We start from the raw sequence: 19893 nt of genomic DNA on the forward strand, positions 1-19893 counted from the left end.
GGGGCGCTCACGTGGCACCTCGGTGCCCAAACCCTACGTGCTGTGACACAGGACTGGACTGTGGAGCTATTAACTGGACTGTGGAGCTATTAACTCTGGAACGTCGTCAGGGTGCTCTGCTAGACCAAGCCCTCTGTGCAGATACGTATGTAACGCGGCAGGAACGAGTATTGGCGACGCTACAAACGCTGACTGGCCGCTCTCAGTGGAAAACAAGGGAGTATTAATACCCCTGGGGTATGCCACGGCAGTGACTGGCACAGGGCTTGGTGTGAGCCTGCAGCTACGCGGGTCTCGATTCAACACAGAGGCCCCGCGACCTACAGACGGGGCGAGGGATGGGGCTGCCAGAGCCACGCGGTGCCTCGGGCCCGCAGCGTCCTGGGCGCACCGGGGTCTCCATGCCGTGAGGGGAAGGTCTGGAAGAGCGGGAAGGGGCCCCCATGCCCCCCTGCTGCCCCCAGCCCCTCTTCTCGCTCCTGTGACTGCCCCATGGTGTGGCCCAAATGTGCCCCCCTCCCCGGCCACCACCACTGCCACCAGGGGCTTCCCCTGTGCCCCCCAGAACGGCCCCCAGCCCCCAGATCTGCCCCTGGGCATTGCCCCCCCCCATCCCTCAGAACTGCCCCTCGCGGGACCGTCCCCCTCAGCCCTGAATCTGCCCCTCTCGGGACGGCTCCCCCCAGCCCCAGATCTGCCCCCTGCCCCCCAGAACTGCCCCTCCTCTCAGAACTCCGCTCTCACCCCCAAATCTGCCCCACTCGGGATCAATCCCCGCCCCCCATGCCCCAAACCTGCCCCTTCAGCCCTAGAAATGACCCCCCTGTGGGGCTGCTCCCTCCCCATCTGCCCCCTCCCCATCCCTCAGAACTGCCCCCCGGGAGCCGCCCCCCCATCCCCACACAGCGGCTCCCACGGGGCTGCCCCCTCGTGGGATCCCCCCCCCACACACCGGGGACCCCCCCCCGGGGCTCGCCCCCCCCGCCCGGCCCTGCCCCCGGCCCCGCCCGCTGCCCAGCGCGGCCCGGCCCGGCCCGGCGGCGCCGCGCGCAGCCCCATGCGCTGCTGCTGCCCGGCCCTCTGCAGCAGCAGCCGCCGCCGCAGCGGCCGCCCCGCCGCCCCCCTGCTGCTCCCCGCCGCCGCCGCCGCCGCCGCGTCCCGCCCGCCGCCGCCGCCGCTGCTGCTGGTGCTGCTGCTGCTGCAGCGCCGCCCCGCGCCGCCCGCGCCTCCGCACAAGATGGCGGCCGGAGGGAGCGGCGGGGGCCCCGGGGGCCTCTCCTCCTCCGGGCCGCAGCCGCCGCCGCCGCCGCCGGGCAACGGCGCCGCCGCCGCCTGCACCAACGGCGCGGCCGCCTCGCCGCCCGGCCTCACCTACAACCAGTGCGGCGCCAGCAACGCGCCGGGCGGCGCGGCGGGCCCGGCGGCGGCGGCGGCAGCGGCGGCGGCGGGCGGCGGCGGCGGGGGCCCCGCGGCGGGCGGCGGGGCGGGCGCGCCCGGCGGGGCGCTGCAGCGGGAGCCCGTCTATAACTGGCAGGCGACGAAGCCCACGGTGCAGGAGCGCTTCGCCTTCCTCTTCAACAACGAGGTGCTCAGCGACGTGCACTTCCTGGTGGGCAAGGGCCGCGGCTCGCAGCGCATCCCGGCCCACAGGTGGGCGCCGCGGCTGGGAGGAATGGGGGGCCCGGACTGTTCTGGGGGGCCCGGGCTGCTGGGGACACCCAGGCCTGGGGGAAGAGGAGGAGGCGGCGGGTGAAGGTTGTTGGGGTGTCGCGGGCTCCGCAGGGCCCGGGCGCCCGAGCCTGTGTGGAGGGGGGATGAGGAGGACGTGGGCTCAGGCCGCGGGGATGCCCGGAGACCCTGGCGTCCACGGCAGGACGTGGTGTGTGTGGGGGGATGGCCCGGTTTGGGGGCCCAGGTGTCCGAGCCAGGTCTGGGTGTGGGGGGGATGTCCCGGTTTGGGGGCCCCGGTGTCCGCGCCTGGCGGGGGATCCTCCCGGCTCCTCCCGTGGGTGCCCCAGGGCGGTTGTGGAGGGGCCGGGCGCCCTCCCCGTGACCGGGGCCCGGCTGGACAGGGATGGGGGTTGTGTCCCCCTCCCCGGCACCTTCTGCAGGGGCCACCACCGGGTTTGGGCTCCGGGTCCCTCCCGGCTGCAAACCCAGGGATCAGGTAACTTGGCTCCATGTTTTGCTCAGCGTCGGGAGCTGCGGAGCGAAGGATGCGGCAGTAACGCGATCGTGGGCCCCGCGCTGCCAAATCCCGGCCTCCGGCGCCTCCAGTGCCTCAGCGCACCGGCACGGATGGCCGGAGCGGGGCTGGCACCGCGGCTTGGCCTTTCCCGCGGTCCTGGCGCCCTGGATGTGTTGGGGGTGACTCTGCTTTTCTGGCTGTGGCGTTGAATCCCTCCAACCCCTCGGATTTCGTGTTTTCATTGCACTCCCCAAATCGCGCGGCAGGGTCCGACTTCCAGCTGTGCAGTGTTTCCCTGGAAGGGCCGGCGCAAAGCGGGGCTGGAGCGGCCGGCAGAAGCGCAGCAGGAAGCGGCAAATCCCTCGCTTTCCCTCGGAAGGGATCCGTGTTCCTGCGGGTGGCGGAGGGGAGGAAGGACATTCTCTGAGATCATTTCAGTCCCTGCCGAAAGAGACGGGAATGGGGATGCACATCAGGGCAGAGAATAGTGATTTGAGAAAGCGAATTCTGCGGCGGAATGGCGGAAATTGGGTTTTTAAAAATAATCTCTAGTGGGTTGTTGCTGAAGGCCTGGATTTCGGAGGGTGGAGGTCTAATCGCGCCGTGTGGCCCCAAATCCCTGCTCCTGAATGCGTCGTGCCGGGAAGAGCCCCCCAGCGCGGGCCGGCTGCTCTGGGTTAATGTTTAAGGCCAAGCTGCCGTTTAGGAATTTGCAATTTTGAGCTGGTTCCGCGCTGAAGAGCTGGAAACCGCCTCTGCTGGGGTGATACCAACTGGCTGGGCCGAGCGGCGCCGGAGCCCTCCTTGGGGCAGCTCCTTGGACACGGCCACGCGGGGCCGGCTGCTGCTGAGGACGCCGGTTGCATTTTTGTTAATGATTTGAAGGCTAATTAGTATTTGAGAGTAAGCTGAGAAACCACGTTCAGCCCAGAAATAAGTGGAAAATAAATGAAGCTTCGTCTTTTTTCTTTTTTAAAAAAGAAAATAGCCCCAAAGTGAAATGCCACTTAATTGCTCTGAAATCCCTGGGTGCTGCAGACAGAACCGCGCGTGTCATGCTGTGACATCCCGGTTAGGGATTATATGGATTTCATAAAACTTGCCTTTGTGATGTTACGTCTGGGATATCCGTGATGATTCACGAAGTGCTGCGGTTATTTTGGAAGCAGAGACCTTAAAATAAATCCACGCAGACCCCTTCTGTGCTCCCTTCTCCCGCAGCAGCCTGGAAGCAGCAGGTATTTTGTGCTGGGCGTGAGGTGCGGAGCAGAGTTGGAGCTGGGAGGCCCTGGGCTGCATCAGGCTGTTTGCAGGGGCTGGTGTTCGAGGTGTCTGAAAACGTGCCCAGTTAACGGGTGAACCTCGCTGCAGTTTGATCTTACTGGATTAATTTTCAGACCGAGTAAAAGGTGGCAGTGGGAGGGTGCCCCAAACAGGGGGACTTGCACAGCGGCTGTTTGTGCCTTGACGAGGTCGGTGAGATGCTGTTAAGGAGCCTCCGTGGTCGTGGCGGTTGGGAAGGGCTCAGGGTGCGTTCAGAGTCACCCAGTTTTCCAATAACCCCGAGAGCAAGTAGCTGGTGAGTAGCTTTGTTTTGCTTTTTGCTGCCTCTTTCCCTATTGAGGGATTCACATGGTGCTTGGGGCAGCCCCTGAGCATCACCTCAACCTCACCTACCTGGAGCTGCATCGCTGGGATCGTTGAACTTGTTAATCAGGCAAAAAAAGTGACGTGGAGGTAAAGGAGCAAGGCGAGCACGTGGCAATGAGCCCTGGAATGTGTCCAGCCCTCGAGGTTTGCAGCAACGGGGAGGTTTTGGGTAGCTGCTTCCAGATGCCCCTTTTGGGGGCTGATCTCCTGGACGTGTGTGAGCCCCACGAGGCTCCTGCTCCCCCTTTGGGACCTGCCTGCTCCTGCTTTCTAGCTCTAGACACAGGTATCGAAAGATTTTCCTGCTACGGAAAATGATGGAGCAGGGAGGCGTCCGCAGTGATGGGGCAGCCGGGATTCCCGAGCCGGTTGTTTTGTTATTGTCATCGTAGATGCGGAGCAGGAGCGTTGGGTGGACAAACCACCCCGGTGGCAGGCGGAGGCACTAGGGGAACAGGGAAGCGATGCAGAACTGGTGAGTGAGAAGCCATAAATAACGTAATAAAAGACAGACTTTCTCCTCGGCTTCCAGGAGCTCAACAAGCGCAGCAGAGTCAACTTTGGATCCTAGGACACGTCAAAGTATTAACCTCCTCCAGGGTCCCGTGACTCTCCTCTTGCCGGGAACCAGTTTCCTCTTACTCCCGCACGTGCGGAGGGAGCGGAGAGCCCCGGTGCTCCCTTCCTTAGTGCTTCAAACCGTGTTTGAAAACAGCCCTCAATGCCCGAATTCTTCCTGGGGACGCAGGTGGGTCGCTCGGAGGGCACGGGGTGCCGCGTTCCCTTCCGGAGCCGCGGGGCTGCCGCTGGCCCCGTCCCTCCGCGCGGGAAGGAGACACCGTCGCTGCTGAGAGCTCCTGCAGGTCCCCAGGGCTTGGTGCAGCTCTGGTTTAAAAGCACTTCAGCTTCAGAGCTTTGGGAAAAGGTGCAAAAAGTGGGGAGAAAACCCCAAACCTAACACTCCTCTTCGGAGGAGTCTTAAACATTTGTATAGAAAGAGTAAGCAGATACCGTGCAGAGAGGGATTTCCTTAGGTTATTTGCATCCCCTTAAAGCTACCACCGCCATCCTGACAATAGACTCCAACCTTTGCTATCCCGTGTGCGTTTCTAGGACCTGCTGGGATCCCCTTAGGATTCAGCAGTTGGGTAAAAAAAAATGAAAATCAGGCTGATTTGTTCCTGGGTGAAACAGAAGCAAAAATATAAGAGTGTTCTTTTTTTATGTGCATTCTTTTCCCATCACTCCTGGAGGTCCTTCCCTGCTGAGGGTGTGCGCTGGGCTGGCTGTGAGATTGAAAACATGGAGAGTGCAGCGAATTTATGTGAATTTTAGTAGCAAACAGCACCCGAGGCTGCGTTGCCAGCGTCCCTGCTCCCGTGCGAAGGAGGGTTCTTGTTTCATCCGCAGCTCTGTTGGGACCGTGGCTTTCTTTTATTTATCCTTGACGTTTCCCTCCGGAATCGGGCCATGGGAATGCGCGGGGGCTTCCTTTGCTCTTCCCAAACGGCCGCGGTTCATTCCGAGCAGTTCTACCCGGCTGCAGAGTGAGGAGCAGTTTGTCACGCGGAGCAGTTCCGAGTTCGTTCCTAGTTTGTTCCGAGTTCTTTCCTAGCGGTTCTACCTGGCTGCCGCGGGCGCTGTTGTGTCGGGAGAAGCCCCCTCTGAACGGCAGGAGAGGGAAAAGTGGGAATAGGCACATTTGAATGGAAACAAGAGAAGTTTCTCGGGGAGGCTGCTCCCTTTGAGTGCAATCCTGCTGCAGTCAAATCGGACCCAAACCGTCCCGCGGCGCCGCACAGCCGGAGCAGGCGAGCGTTTCCTCCGGTGCCGCTCGTCCCGTCGTGTTTTCTGCCTGCAGCTCCTGATGCCTCCCTCCGGGAGGATGGGATGAGGTTTCCGTAGGCATTTTCTGTGTTTGACTCCGCGGGTTTGGGCTCTGCGCTTTGGTGGAGCTGGAATCCATTGAACGCCTTGTGTCCGCGTCCCTCGAGCTGGTGAGGCCGGGCAGAGGCTCAAGGAAGACTTTGCAAAGCGGCTGCACGTGGTGTGATCCACAATGCGCAAAATCCATCTTCAGGGAACCGTAATTATGGGAATGCGGCTGCCAAATGAAGCTGTTGGCAGCTTTGGAAATTCACAGTAAATAAAAGGAAACTCCCTGCTGTTGCAAAACATTTTTGCCTCAGCCCTATGGTTGATATGTTTTCCCTGGGGGCGGCCTTGGTAACAGGAGCTAGACTGGGATTTCTTTCTTTCTTTTTTCTTTTTTATTAAGTTAATATGGGTTAACAAAAGGTTTTTTTTCCCCTTTCCCCCCCTTTTTTGGGTTTTAACGCTAGGTTTGTGCTGGCTGTGGGAAGCGCCGTCTTCGATGCGATGTTCAATGGTGGAATGGCCACGACCTCGACGGAGATCGAGCTGCCCGACGTGGAGCCCGCTGCCTTCCTCGCTCTGCTGAAGTGAGTGTCCTGCACCTACACGGAGGGACCAGGCTGACTGCGCACCGGGATGTTTTCAGGGAAAGCACTGAACCATTTTGTGAAGGGGGAATCATTAAGTTTCTAAACCAAATGCCTCCTTGTTGATCTGTTGAAGCTCGTGTAAATGCTCCTGTGAAATATCTTTTTCCCTGGGTAAACGCCTTGTACATCTGTTGCACAAAAATACCCGGCTCACTCCGCATCTTGGTTTAGCAGTAGTTAAAATGAATGTGCCCTCCTGCCGCTACCCTCCAGCACAAACAAAGCTAAACTGTACAGTTTGATTTTGTAAATTTGTTATATGTTTATACAGTTATACCATGCAGCTGCAGCACCAGGGAGCTGTTCTGATTAGTTAAATTAACTATTCAAACAGAGTCCTATAAGTTCTTTTTTGTGACATGGTTTGACTTGATCCTAACGCTCTTTAAAAGAAGTGGGGGGAAATAACCCTCTTAATGCTCTATACGTTGCAAATACTTGGAGCCCATTCGGGTTGTGGCCCTGTGAGCAACTTATCCCAGGTGGGCAGGGTGCGAGGCGGCGTCAGCGCTCCTGCATGGTGCGGAGCCTGCTGCGTGTTTCCCTCCTCTCTCCTGGAGCCTTTTTGGAATTTTCCCTGGGATCGGCGCGTGTGCCGTGGCTGGCCTCCTCCTGGGAACGGTGGCTGTGTTTAGCTTTGGCACACTTTTTGCTCCACCTCCAGCAAGTGCTTCCGTGGTGCCGGTGCAATCTTAGAAGATTTTTAAAATCCGTCTTTCCTAGAACAGGATGCCAGGAATAACAGGGAGCCCCTTCCCCTGGCTTGTTTTAACTCGGACACCAGCATGTGGGGGATCCCTCTGAGATGTGACTTCATCAGCCAGTCGGATCTTACTGGAGGCTGAAGTTAGCATCTATCTTTAAGGCTTAGGTTAAAATAGCCAAACTGGGTCGTTTCCCCAGTTTCAGCAGCCGTATAAAAAGAACAAAATGATCTCGGAGGAGAAGCATCATCTGAAAAGATCTACGGTGGTTGCTCTTGATTGTTTTCAACAGAAACATTCTTATTTTCTATGGAAAAAAAAGGTGTATTCATTGTGGTGACTCTAAGGCAATTGTGCACATGGTGCAGTGATGTGTTAGCTGAAGTGGAACTGACACTTCTCAAATGCCCAAAAGTGGAATGTGCTGAGGGAAGCCTGGCGCTGGGTCCCGTACAGAGCTTCCCGAGCAGGTGGGAGCTCTCACGGAGCACAAGCCGCCGCGGAGCCGGCGGGAAGCTGATACTTGCAAATGTCTCTGGGGTTGGTCCAGACCATGACCTAATGCCCTGGGATCAGGGGAGACTCTTCCTTTCCCAAGGAAGAAGCTGCCAGTTGTGAATGTTCAGCTGGAGGTCCCTTCTGGACATGAGATCTAATGGTGCTTGAAGGCTAGCGGCCGTTAGATCTTCCATAACTGCATAGGGATTTTTCCTTTTTCCCGGTAGCCCAAGGAGCTTTTTAGTTGCGTGGGCTACAGTCTAACTCTGCTTTTAAAACTAATCCTACTTTTTTTTTTTTTCCCCACGATTTGAGGATCTCTGTGTTACCCGTTAGTGGGTGCTGTGTGGACTGCAGGTGAAATCACTACCCGAGTCATTGCAGTAGACAGAAACGACTGTTCTTAAAGCAACTGTGTTTTTAATAGAAAGGGATTGCTTGTGAACCTAGGACTGGTGAAGGGATGTGAGCAAAATACGTGCACGAGCCTGTGGCTCAAAGCTGTTGTTTAGTGTAACTGAGCAGCCTAAAATTTTAACTGAACTCATCCAGATGCTGTTCCAGGCTAGGGTAAGTGGCAGGCTGAACAGCTCATTGCACGTGGGGTGCTCAGACAGCTGAAATATCTGATAAAGTAACCTAGAAACTATCTCCTTCGTTCCTTAAGAGTTAAAAACAAGGTAAAAACAGTATTTCCAAACCAGAGTCAGTGGAAAGGATTTGAAGACTGTTCCTGCTCTCAAATATAGGAAATAATGCCAGGATGATGGCCAGTGCACAGACATGGCTTTTATGAATTTCAAAATTATTCTTCTGATTATTCCCCGACTCCTCTTGCTGTCTTGTTAGCTACTCGAGACCAATGTTTGTGTGCATGCTTTCAGATTTCTTTATTCAGACGAAGTTCAGATCGGACCAGAGACTGTTATGACAACACTTTACACAGCTAAAAAATACGCAGTCCCGGCGCTCGAAGCTCATTGTGTGGAGTTTCTCAAGAAGAACCTCCGAGCAGACAACGCGTTCATGCTGTTAACCCAGGTGAGTGTGCGCCTGCCTGGAGTCCCTTGGGCAAGGTCCAGCGGAATAGGAAAACAGAGGCATCCTGAACGGTAGGAAGGAGCTGGCATCTGAAATGCAGCGGTGCTGGGGGCACTGTATTTTGGGTTCCTCCTCTTGTCCTGATGAGCAGGTTCCTATAAAGAGCAGCATAGAGCAAATGTTGCTGCCACTTCCTAATTGCCTTTTGTTTTGGCGTGGCAGGCGGTTCCTTGCAGGGTGTGAACCGGGGAGCAGTTAGCAGGATGGAAAAAAAATGATTTGCCAACACGAAAAATTAAATGAGAGGATTTGTTGCGTGTTCAGGTCCAGGATTGGTGGAAGGAGCTTCCCTTGTGCAGAGTTTACTGCAGCCAGCTGGTCAGGCCTTCTTCGAAGCATTCTTTACAATAGAGTTTCTCCAAAATGAGAGCAAAACGTGCAAATTTTTGGGACTCCTTTGGTCATTCCTGTTATTCTGAGGAGAGATGGTGGCTGCTTGGTGCATGTAGCAATGGCATCTCTTCCTCAGCCTTTTCCAGCCCGCCTTCCACGGCGCAGGAGGAGGATGAACGTGGGATCCTAGTGGAGACGTTGGGAGCATGTGAGGTCGGCGGGGTGTCCTTGTGCCCTTCCTCCTGAGCCTTGAATTCCTCCGTGTCCCTTTTCCCCTGCAAGCTGGTGATTCTTTGCAGCTTATGCTTGTTTGGAGAAGACCTGGCTCTGCCCACAAGCTGATGGAAGCAGCACTGCCACTTTGCTCTGTTCTTAGCCCCCTTCTTGCCTGAAGATCCAGTCTTGCCTCGACGGTGCTGGTAACAGCCCATGATGAATCGGTGACTTCCAAGCGGTGGCCATGCTATTCCTGTTCTCCGTGGGGTAGGACAAGAAACAAAGAGATGTTTTATGTGCAAAATCCCTTCCTTTAGAGGAGGGACATGTTTTTTACTAGCTTTGAGGGAACATTTCATACCGGCAGCCCAGGAAAGCCACCGTGACCCCTGATGAAGCAAACCTCGAGGAGGAGTCTTCACAGCCACTGAGCTGGGAACCGACGCATTAGCGTGGTCTGGATATAGGGCTGGTTGACCAGTTTTGGCCTAAAGCAGCTGCTCTGCTGAGCCCTTTGCTTCTTTGTCGTGACTAAACTGGGATTTTATCTGGGTTTAAATATTTGTATCAAGTACTTAAAGTGGTTCCACTTTAAGTTGCCCTTGTAGACGTGCTCCTCTCTGCTGGGAATCGGCTCTTGCTGCATGAGATGGCTGATGCTTAATGTAAAATACCACGTCTTGCTTCATACATCAGTTTTTAACGTGCCTCTTTTCCACATGCCATGAACGGGTGAGGCAGCCTCTGCGGCACAGCAGGAATCACATCCCCTTCACTGGGAAAGATGCAGAAGACTCAGGGCTCCAAGATGCTTGCTTGAGTGATGGTAGCCAAATCTGTACTCCCATCTGCTTCATGGTAGGGCAGTTGTCACTCTTGGGCTGCAGCCCTCCTGTTCTTTGGGTTCAGCGGCCTAAATTTGGAAGATCTGGAGTTACTATCCAGGAGCTGAAGCGGGATCTTTCCCACAGATGCTGGTTTTCAAAGAGGCATCTTACGTTAGTCATCCCCTCCTGAGAATGAGAGGACTGAACTTTTTGGTCGTTTCTTTGTGCTGGGGTTTTGTGGCATGGTGCCTCTCTGCAGCCTGACTTCACGGCTTTGCCCTGGTGACATGTGGGTTCCTGGGGACTACTTTGCAAGTCACAGAGGTGCTTGTTTGGCCCAAGAGTGTCCTAGTTTTTCAGGTATCAAAAACAAGGTAGTACCTGACACACTGTCTAATTCCCAGTGCACTGGACAGCTGAAAGGCCAGATGGAGACAGGCTTCCCTGGTTCCTTTTGCTTCACAAAATTAGTTTGTGGCCTATCTGTTATGATCAGTTATCACTAGTAAAAAAAAAAAATAGATATGAATCACTCTTTACTATCATAGTTTACCAAGAATCACTCTTTGCTATTGTAGTTTACCAAGTCTTTAAAATGTTTGAGGCTGGGAATCTTTGAGAAACTTGTCTGCATCTCAGCAGCAGGCTGCACAAGGCACCTTGGGAATCTCTTCTCAGGATGCTGCCGCTTTGGGTTGGTCACTTTGAAGATCAGACTCTGTTTTTGCTCTTCCTGAACAAATCCGGCAGTTTGTGGCGGCAGCTACAGCCTGGAGATCTGGGCTGCCTCTTGTACGAACCGTTTCCCTGCGGTGCTGGTGCTCCAGCGTAAGATCCCAGACCCCCTCCGCGTGCATCCCTGCTGCTCTAGCAAATGTGACACTGGCAGTGTTTGAAGCAGGTCTCTGGCAGGAACATAAGTGGCAAGCGGTTTTGCTGGTGGTTTGTGCCACCGTGGTGCTCTGTTGTGCCAGATGTACAAGGGAACGTTGCTTTGATCAACACAGGAATAATAACCTGCCTGAAGGGAGAGCCCTGTGAGCGGAACGCGAGTCCTTCGCGTGTCGAGAGAGAACTGTGGCAGCAACGGAGCCGGAATCAGTCGCAGCTCCTGGGTGCCAGGAATGTGGGGTGCCAGCTGCCCTCCGCACTGAGAGCAGGGCACTTCACTCATGAAACTTCCCCCGTTCTTCCAAAACCGGATACTTGTTCCCTCTCTTTGCTTTGGACTTCTCGGTGTTTAAGGTGGGCCCTTCCCAACTCTCCAGGCTGTGGAGAAGTGTGAAGCAGGAGAGGTCCAAGAGTGCTTCCAGCAGCTGGGTTTCCAGCCCAAAACAAGCTGTTTTGGACATTACCTGGGGTATTGAGTGTAGTGGCATTGTCACGCTAGGTGTGATGTTCAGACGGTCACTTACTAAGTAGCAAAGACAATCAGAAAGAAGAAATTGTCCCTGTGGCTCCTCTGTGTCCCCAAGTGTCTGAGAGGCTCTAAAAACCCTCTTTTCTGCTTGTACAAGGCATAGGGATGGTAACATATTCATAGCAGTGAAATGGTTATGACTCTGCACTTGCCCCGGGCAGGGAAATTCTGAGCGACTCGCCACGCTGTGTGCAGGTTGTGTGTTTGGCTGGACTAGTGCCCTCGTTTTGGTGGAATTTCTTTAGGGTAAGTAGCTCAGAGTGGATGCTCCCGTGCAAAACACACGCTAGGATCCGCCGGGCTCGCCGGGATGTGGGCAGGTCGCCTGCTACGGAGCTGAACTAACGTGTGGGCTCAGCGTGACGGGGCCCTTGCAGGACAGGCCACCCCTGCACCCCCTCAGGGCGAGCGGGCGGCAGTCATTGGGCTGAGCTTTCTTCTGAATCTAAAAATGCCTTAAAAACGCCTAAATTCAGGTGCTGCCCGCGGCCGGCCCAGCGGATACAGCCCTTGCTGGCGCTCGGGCCGTGTTGAGCGCTGCGGCGTCGGAACCCCGACGTGCCCGGGGACACGCGCGGCCCGCGTGGAGGCCGCGCCAGCTCCTGAGCTCTCGGGTGTTTGCCTCGTCCTGCTGAACTGCTCACCAAAGGCCACCGCAGCCGCGTGAGTCTGCGGTGCAGCCAGGCCCAGTTAATGAAGATGGCTCGGGGAGGAGGAGGAGGAGGGATCCGCGTTTAGTGTAAGCCCCACTTAAAAATACCTTTTGTGTTAACGCCTGCTGCTTCGTTACTAGGCAAGACTTTTTGACGAGCCTCAGCTGGCCAGCCTTTGCCTAGAGAACATAGACAAGAACACGTCTGACGCCATCAATGCGGAGGGGTTTACAGACATTGATCTGGGTAAGCATTTTTCCTCCTTTCTCGCTTAAGTTCTTCCACGTTCGGTTAATACTTGGCCCTTTTTCTCCCGTGGCTTTGCTGTTCTGCAGCAACCTGTTGAATGAACAGTCCTTGGCATTAAGTAGCTAGAGATGAGGCAAAAGAGCCTGCTCGTTGGCAGAAATATTCTGGAATCTGCTTGCTTAGGTACAACTTGATTTTTCTGGGCATGGTACAAAGCCCGTTCCTGCTGTTGATGTTGGCAGGGCTGGGGTGGGTGTAACTTGCCTTCTTTTGTGGAGTTGGCTGCGTTCGCTGCATCTCTGTCAGGTTTTGGAGTTAAAAAGGTGTTGCGTTTTTGGAAGCAAGAACTGGGTATTTTAATTATCCTATGCAGTAGCCAAACTTGCTGGGCACAGTTACTAAACATAAAAATTCCAGCCTTAACCTTCTCCTGATGAGATGGGCTGTGAAAGTAAGACACGAGTAACCTTCTGGCTTTTGTGCTGCTTCCTCCGTCCAAATTTAACATCAACCAAGTTGCAATTCATTCTACTGAATGAAATCTCCTGAATTTCCCCCCATTAACAGAGCAAATAACTGGGCAGCGTTTGCTGCTCCCGTCCCTTCCTTATGGAATATGCAGATACCTCTTCGTGACGCTGCAGGCAGCGCTGGGGTGTTCCGAGCCACTCTCCGCTCTCTTGCCTTGGCTGAACACGTGGTGCTTTCTGGCTAGGCGAACTGGGGTCGTCCGGGTTGGTGCCTAAAGCTGTCCCTGTCCCTCCTGCCTTTGCAGACACCCTGGTTGCAGTGCTGGAGAGGGACACGCTGGGGATCCGGGAGGTGCGTTTGTTTAACGCGGTGGTTCGCTGGTCGGAGGCTGAGTGTCAACGGCAGCAACTTCAGGTGATTCCAGAGAACAAGCGGAAAGTGCTGGGCAAAGCGCTTTCCCTTATCCGCTTCCCATTGATGACTATTGAGGAGTTTGCAGCAGGTAACTGAACAAAGGCATTTCCCGAGCCCTGGTTGTTGCTTCCTCTGAACAGAGGATCAAGTACATGAAAGTGGATTTGCTCTGTGTGTGTTGTAATAATTTAAATCGGAGATCTTCCCCCCTGTTCCCACTGACCTGCAAAATCTACTGTGTAAAGGCTGTTTCCATCCGCGATTGCTAACGTTTGTTTTGCAGACTGCACTCGCATTGAACAGGAGCAAATGCCTCCTCCCCGGGCCTTCTCCTGGTGTTTTAGCTGGTCCCCTCTCGTTGAGCAGGTCCCTCGGCGTGCGCCTGCTCCCCTTCCTGACCATTGCAAGTGTTCAGGCATTTTCAACACCAAAATGCAGCGCTAACGAGGCTGCAGCTGATTGGCACTGACTGTAGGCTGCTCCCAACAAGAAACAAGGGGGTTTTTCCCCACCTCCTGTTTCCAGTTGCCTGCAATCCCGTGGTGCTGCTGGGGTGTCCTCTTGGTGATGCCTCTGGACAGGAGGAACTTCCCATCCTCTGAGCTCACGGGTTGGTGCTGTTCATTCTGCGTCTCTCAGTGTTTTTTCCACCCTTTGCATTAAGATCTTGATCTAAAAAGAATCTAAATCATTTAACAGTTTGACTGAAGACTTTTTTGTTTGTTTGGCTTTGTTTTCACTGCCTGTCGTTTCCAGCTTCGTAGTCTGGTGATTCTCCAGGGATTGAAAACTGCCAACCAACAAATATTTCTCATGTTAAAACAAACTGTGGGGCTGTTTCGAAAACTGCAACTTGGTGTAGGCTCCGGATATCTGTACCAACAAGCAAAAAGACACCTTTCAGTGACACCTTTCCCTATCCAAACCACTTCTGAAAGCAGAGATGGCATCGGCTTGTTAGCATTTAATGCGCAGCCTGCTAAAATGAAGAGGATAGTAGTAAAAAGTAGAAACTACCTGCCTTTAAGTTGCCCCTGTTTTGCTGGCACGGCAGTGACGGGCTGCAGGGCTGCAGAGAGGGCCCGGGGGGAGGCAGAGCCGCCCAGGATGACGTCCCCGTGTGCCACACGGCTGCGAAACCGCTGCGAGTTTTGTGGTGCCAAACAGCAGCTTTGCAGCGGATTATGGGCTTAGCCTCGAGCTTAATTAAAGAGGCCCTCCTCCTCCTCCTGCCCCGCGTGCAGGCAGGCGGGTAGCAGCGCATGTGCAAATAAAACTAGGCATTTTTGCCTCCATCCCTTTCCTTTCGCCCTGCAGATCTCCTACACCAGCCTCGCGCTCCAAGGGGCGCGTGAGTTTTGGCATCGGTAGGTTGAAGCCGGGGAGCTGGGAGCCCCCTCCCCGTGCTGGCTCTAACTACAAAGTCGAGCTCCTCCACTTGGGTCTTTGATCCCTCTTTTTGCCTGGAGAGAAATTCCTAAGCTCTCCGCCTGCGCTCCAGCAAAAGGAGGGTCCCCAGCACCAAACGGGGCAGACGTGTGAGCGGGGGGTGCCCGGATACGCTCCTGCTTCATCCTTCAGCGCTCCTGGGCAGTCGCTGGCTCCTTCGCAAACCACAACAGGGGCAGGAGGAGGGAATGTCTTCGCTTTACCCCCCTCTCCCTGCACCACCAGAAGCATTTTGCAGGCTGTGGTTTTGCCAGCGTGTCGAGCAATGCCGAGCGAGACGTGGGGTTTTGCAGGGAGATGTTTGAACCAGCAAGTGGGTCCCTCCCTTCCCCTCAGAGCAAAAGTAATTGGAAACCTTTGAGAAGTGGGTGGCAGCCGCGCGGGATGAGTCCGGGCACGATGGATGTGGGTTAACGCTGTTGAGCTCAGCGGCCCCCAGCTCGCCCGCTTCCAAAAGCAGCTTCCTTGGAGCCTTTCAGCCATCCCCGTCGCCCCCACAGACCGGGTTGTGTCTGTGAATGGGCACAGCTTTAAATACTGCCCAATTTAACCAACTACAACTTGCGTTGGGCCAAAAAGTAGCTGGGAATTTGCTCCCTTTATTCCAGACTTTGCAATGCAGCAGTGCAGCTGTTTTTGCAGTGCGTCTTTCCAATGTGCAGTAGTGCTCTTTGCATTAAAACTCTCTTGCAAACGGAGGTGCAGAGACACTTTTAAGTATTTGCTGCAGGAACTGAGAACTCATTTTACCCAGTTCCCCTTTGGAAAGTGTCCGGAGCAGCTGCCAGAGCTCGAGTTCAGCAGCGCCGCAGCACAAATACCCGGTTACCGGAGCAGAGACAGGGACGGGTTTCAACTCTTGCTGGAACCACCAGGGCTTTTATTAGGTTCTGCAATAACAGGCAAAGCAGCTACTTAAAAAGAAGCCCCTCAAAGCTGGGACTAAACACCCAGGAAGGGGGTCGGAGCAGGGCATGAGCGGAGCCGCCTTTCCCTGCACAGAAAAATATCCCAGGTGCCGCTGCCACCCGCGGGGGTTTGCCCAAGCTCTGAACAGGGATGCTGTAAAACACCCTATGTACAAAAATCCCTGTGCGCTCCTGTGTCCCAAGGGAGGAGCGGCAGGGTCAGCGGAGCCCCGGCATCGCGACCGGGCCCTGCAGCCGCCCGCGGTTTTGCAGCGCGGTGCCGCGAAGCCGCGCGGTGCCCGTGCCCCTTCCCGCGCTGAGGGCGCCGCCGTCTCTGCCGTCCCGCCGCAGGGCCGGCGCAGTCGGGGATCCTCACGGACCGCGAGGTCGTGAGCCTCTTCCTGCACTTCACCGTGAACCCCAAGCCGCGCGTGGAGTTCATCGACCGGCCGCGCTGCTGCCTGCGGGGCAAGGAGTGCAGCATCAGCCGCTTCCAGCAAGTGGAGAGCCGCTGGGGCTACAGCGGCACCAGCGACAGGATCAGGTCAGTGCTGCGGCCTCCCGGCCTCCCGCTCCGGCGGCCTCCCGCTCCCGAGCGGGCGCCCGCGCTGGGCGCGCTGGTGTCACCGAATCCTTATGGGTGGAAAAGAGCTTGAAGATCAGCGAGTCCAAGAGCCAGGCCCCCCGCCCCGTGCTGCTCCGCCGTGTCCCTGAGCGCCGCATCCGCACGGTCCTTGGGCACTGCCAGGGACGGGGACTCCTTGGCAGCCCCTTGCGAGGCTTCACCACTCTTTCCGTGTAGAAATTCTCCCTAAGTATCCAGCTCGAGCCTCCCCTGGTGCAACTTGAGGCTGTTTCCTCTTATCCTAGTCGTAGTTATCCTGGAGAAGAGCTCGACCCCGGCCTCGCTGCGGCCTCCTTCCAGGCCGTTGTGGAGAGCAGAGGGCCTCCCTGGAGCCTCGTCCCCGCGGCGCTGGATAAACCAGCTCCCCCGGCCGCTGTCGTGCGCCCTGTGCCCCGGCCCCGCTGCAGTCCCTCCGTGTCCTCCTTGCAGCGGGTCCGACCGGAGCGCAGCCCTCGAGGGGCGGCCCCGCTCCGCGGCCTCGGCGCCGCCTCGCAGCCCTCCAGCCCGGCCGCCCTCGGGAAGCGCCCGGGCGGTGGTGGCCGAGATTGGAGCAGGGGGGAAGCACCCGGAAAACCTTCGTGTTTGGGGGCAGAGAGGACCCGCGTTGACAAAGCGCTTCCGAAATGCCAAGGCCTTCCCCTGGGGTCGTCTTGCTACACAGCGCCCTGGGCCTTTCCTCCCCTTGCTCCAGGGTTTGCAACTGCACACTCCAGCCATTCCCTACTCCAAGACCTAACGCTTGGAGAGCCTTTGGGGCTTATATTTGATTTTAAGTTCAGCTGCTGGCAGCATCGGGCTTTATCTTGAGAAAAACGCGTGTTTAGTTTCACCGCTGAAGTTTTACGCGGCTCCCAGGACATTGGTCCTTAGCTGGGTGCGGATGTTTGGGTTTGAAACCAACGTGGAAGTGCTGATGGGTGGGAGAAGAAATTTGGTGGTCGATCAGGCGGCTTCGGATCTGCAAAACTGCTGCCCTGTTAGGACAGTCCAAGGTGCAAAATTCCAAATGAGGATTTCTCTAAAGCACTTCAGGTACCAGCAAGCCCCGTGTTCAAAACTCCCACGTGCATTTGATTAAATAGATGCAAAATTAAAGGGAATGAGGTATTTGTGCATCCTGTGCAGATGTGGCGAGTTGGTCTGACTTTTCTGATCTCTTCCTGCAGGTTCTCAGTAAATAAAAGGATATTTGTAGTTGGGTTTGGATTATACGGATCCATACATGGGCCAACGGATTACCAAGTAAATATACAGGTATTTTGTCTTTACTGCCTTAAACATATTTGCTGCTGGAGGGACCATTTTGCACGTTTTAGTGAATACCCGGGATCATCCCATCTGTATCTGCCGTGTGGATGAGGCGGTTGGCAGATGTCGTGCGGGCCAGATGGGCCCTGGGATCAGAGGGATTATCGGAGCGGCGGTTTTGGGGGCGGCGTTGGCGGGTCCCGCGGACGCTGGAGCAGCCTCTGGATGCAGCAGCTGTGTCGGGACCGTCCCCTGCCACTCCCGTACGACTGTGCTGGGGCTGCAGCAAGGGGACGTGTCGGGAGCCGCGTGCTGCCCCGTGTGACGCGCGCCGGTGGCCGCGCTGGCTGCGTGACGCGGGGGTGGCTCGGCGCCGTCACCGCCCTGCAGCGGGGCAGGGGCAGCGGCGTGGGGCCGGACCCGCGCGAGGGCGGCCCCGGTGAGCGCGGAGCAGCGTTGCCGGCTCCGGAGACTGAACCGAGGGCTTTCCTTGTAGATCATCCACACGGACAGTAACACCGTCCTGGGCCAGAACGACACGGGCTTCAGCTGCGACGGCTCCTCCAACACCTTCCGCGTCATGTTCAAGGAGCCCGTGGAGATTTTACCCAACGTCAACTACACGGCGTGTGCTACTCTCAAGGTACCGCGCCGAGGATGGGAGACATTTACGGGACAGATGAGAGCAGGTTCTTTGCTCCCCTCAGGGCAGCGGTTCTGAAGGGTTCCCCTTCAGGCCTGCAGCATTAACCCCGAGGGTTTGCTCCGCAGTCCGTCCTTCCAGCACGGAGGTGCAACGGGAATGTCGCCATCAGCATTCAGAGTTAGATTTTAACTTGAGCACAAGCTTATAGTAATGAAGAGGCTACGTTAGCGATGGATTGATGTCTCTTCTGTTCATACAGCAGAGCTGCCCACTTGGCGGCTGTGTAGTCCTGCTGGCATTGGCTTCAAGTTGATGGCTCTTAAAATCTGGTTAAATAAAGCAGTAAAGTTCATTAGAGGCAAGAGCGTTGTTCAAAATGCCTCAGATGCAAGAAGTGGGCAGGGAAGGGAGGTGTTGAACTTGCCAAAGCCGTTTCCTTCAGGGCAGGTGGTGAGGCCAGGTCTCCCGGAGCGTCCTTGGGCGCCGGGGCTCAGCTGGGCTCTCATCCCTGTGCTGATCCCTTCTCCCATGTCCTGTAATCAACACAGGGTCCAGATTCCCACTACGGAACCAAAGGACTGCGCAAAGTGATCCACGAATCACCCACCACAGGAGCCAAAACCTGCTTCACGTTCTGCTACGCGGCTGGGAATAACAACGGCACTTCTGTGGAAGATGGACAAATCCCAGAGATCATCTTCTATACATAGTGCAGCTGCCCGGTTGGCTCTGGACTTTTCCGTTCTCTTCCCCGTTGACCTTCCAAACTAAATTTCTGGCTGAGTTTGACCACACCAATTGGAGCCACACTAGCCAAAGGTCTCAGTAAAATCATTTCAAAGCTCATGTTTTGCCTTGTGCTAGTGATTCTGCTGCTATCATGTACCAGAGTAACTGGTTTACCAGTGTCAGTCGTAGATTGTCCGTGGCTACTCATTTTTCACCTTACTGATTAACCCTATCTAACAACATGCATTTTTCTTTTTTTTTTTTCTTTTTGACTGTAATGAATGTAGATGCTTTTCCACCAGTCAGAAGCATGGAAACAACTGGCTCTGGTTGTGGTTGTATTTGCTGTGGGGAGAAAATCCTGCAGAAAGACACGGTCGAGGGCACTGCGGCCCGGCCCGGCGCCTCCCTGCGGCCACCAGAGCGGGGCGGCCGGTGGCCTCTGCGGCCGTGCGGGCCCTGGGCGGCCGCGCAGCTCAAGCGCCCCGAAGACACTCGTCGTTTCCGGGCTCTTCCCGCTGCTTCGTGACAATCCCGCGGGGAGCCCCTGGGCGGCCGCGCGCGACGGCCCCTGCCCCACCTCGGCCCCCGCGTCCCTGCATCTTGCTGCTGTTTTCATGCACGTTTCAATGCATTCCCCCCCCGCCCCTTTTTTGTCTTCGTTTTGTTCCCACGCGTCGCCGACCCGGTGCTGGGCCGTTCCGACACCGCTGCCCACGTGCAGGGTGGGAAGAGGCTCCGTGTGCGGCTGCCCGTGACCCGATAATGCAGCAGATGGACGAGGATTTATGAAACAGTTTAGGAAAACGTAAAAGACTTTATTCTTTTTTCTTTCTCAGTTTGCCTGTGTCTGTTTGCAGAGTGTGTTTGGGGAGGCTCAGGAGGAAGATCCCGTGTTCACAAGTATCGCCCGGCTTTGCCTTTTACCTGCTCAGCACTGGTTGCTTTTTCCCCGCAAGCAGGTAGGATTTAGCCGAGCGGATCCCGCTGTCCCGCGGGGGAGGCAGCGCCTGGCGGCTCCTCGTGTCGCCGCCCGCTC

At 56.0% G+C, this 19893-nt stretch overlaps 1 protein-coding gene across 1 annotated transcript; it reads left to right on the top strand.

The window, feature by feature from the left end:
* Nucleotides 1–1057: 1057 nt before the first annotated feature.
* Nucleotides 1058–18971, top strand: BTBD2 (BTB domain containing 2). The gene is made up of 9 exons (XM_088526801.1): nt 1058–1650; nt 6181–6300; nt 8450–8606; nt 12256–12361; nt 13140–13337; nt 15958–16150; nt 17398–17485; nt 17976–18122; nt 18674–18971. The coding sequence occupies exons 1-9, from the start codon at nt 1058–1060 to the stop codon at nt 18833–18835; spliced, it is 1764 nt and encodes a 587-aa protein (XP_088382927.1). The 3' UTR covers nt 18836–18971.
* The last annotated feature ends 922 nt before the right edge of the window (nt 18972–19893 follow it).

Source organism: Tinamus guttatus, unplaced genomic scaffold, assembly GCF_059628265.1.
Source record: "Tinamus guttatus ecotype Peru unplaced genomic scaffold, ASM5962826v1 Tinamus_guttatus_pri_ptg000254l, whole genome shotgun sequence".
Taxonomy (NCBI): Eukaryota; Metazoa; Chordata; class Aves; order Tinamiformes; family Tinamidae; genus Tinamus; species Tinamus guttatus.

What these genes read in the sequence shown, in the direction of transcription:
- BTBD2 (XM_088526801.1), top strand. Translation starts at nt 1,058, where the DNA reads ATGCGCTGCTGCTGCCCGGCCCTCTGCAGCAGCAGCCGCCGCCGCAGC. An exon ending in GCCTTCCTCGCTCTGCTGAA is followed by an intron (nt 6,301 to 8,449) that starts GTGAGTGTCCTG and finishes GCATGCTTTCAG; the next exon opens with ATTTCTTTATTCAGACGAAG. An exon ending in ATTACCAAGTAAATATACAG is followed by an intron (nt 17,486 to 17,975) that starts GTATTTTGTCTT and finishes CTTTCCTTGTAG; the next exon opens with ATCATCCACACGGACAGTAA.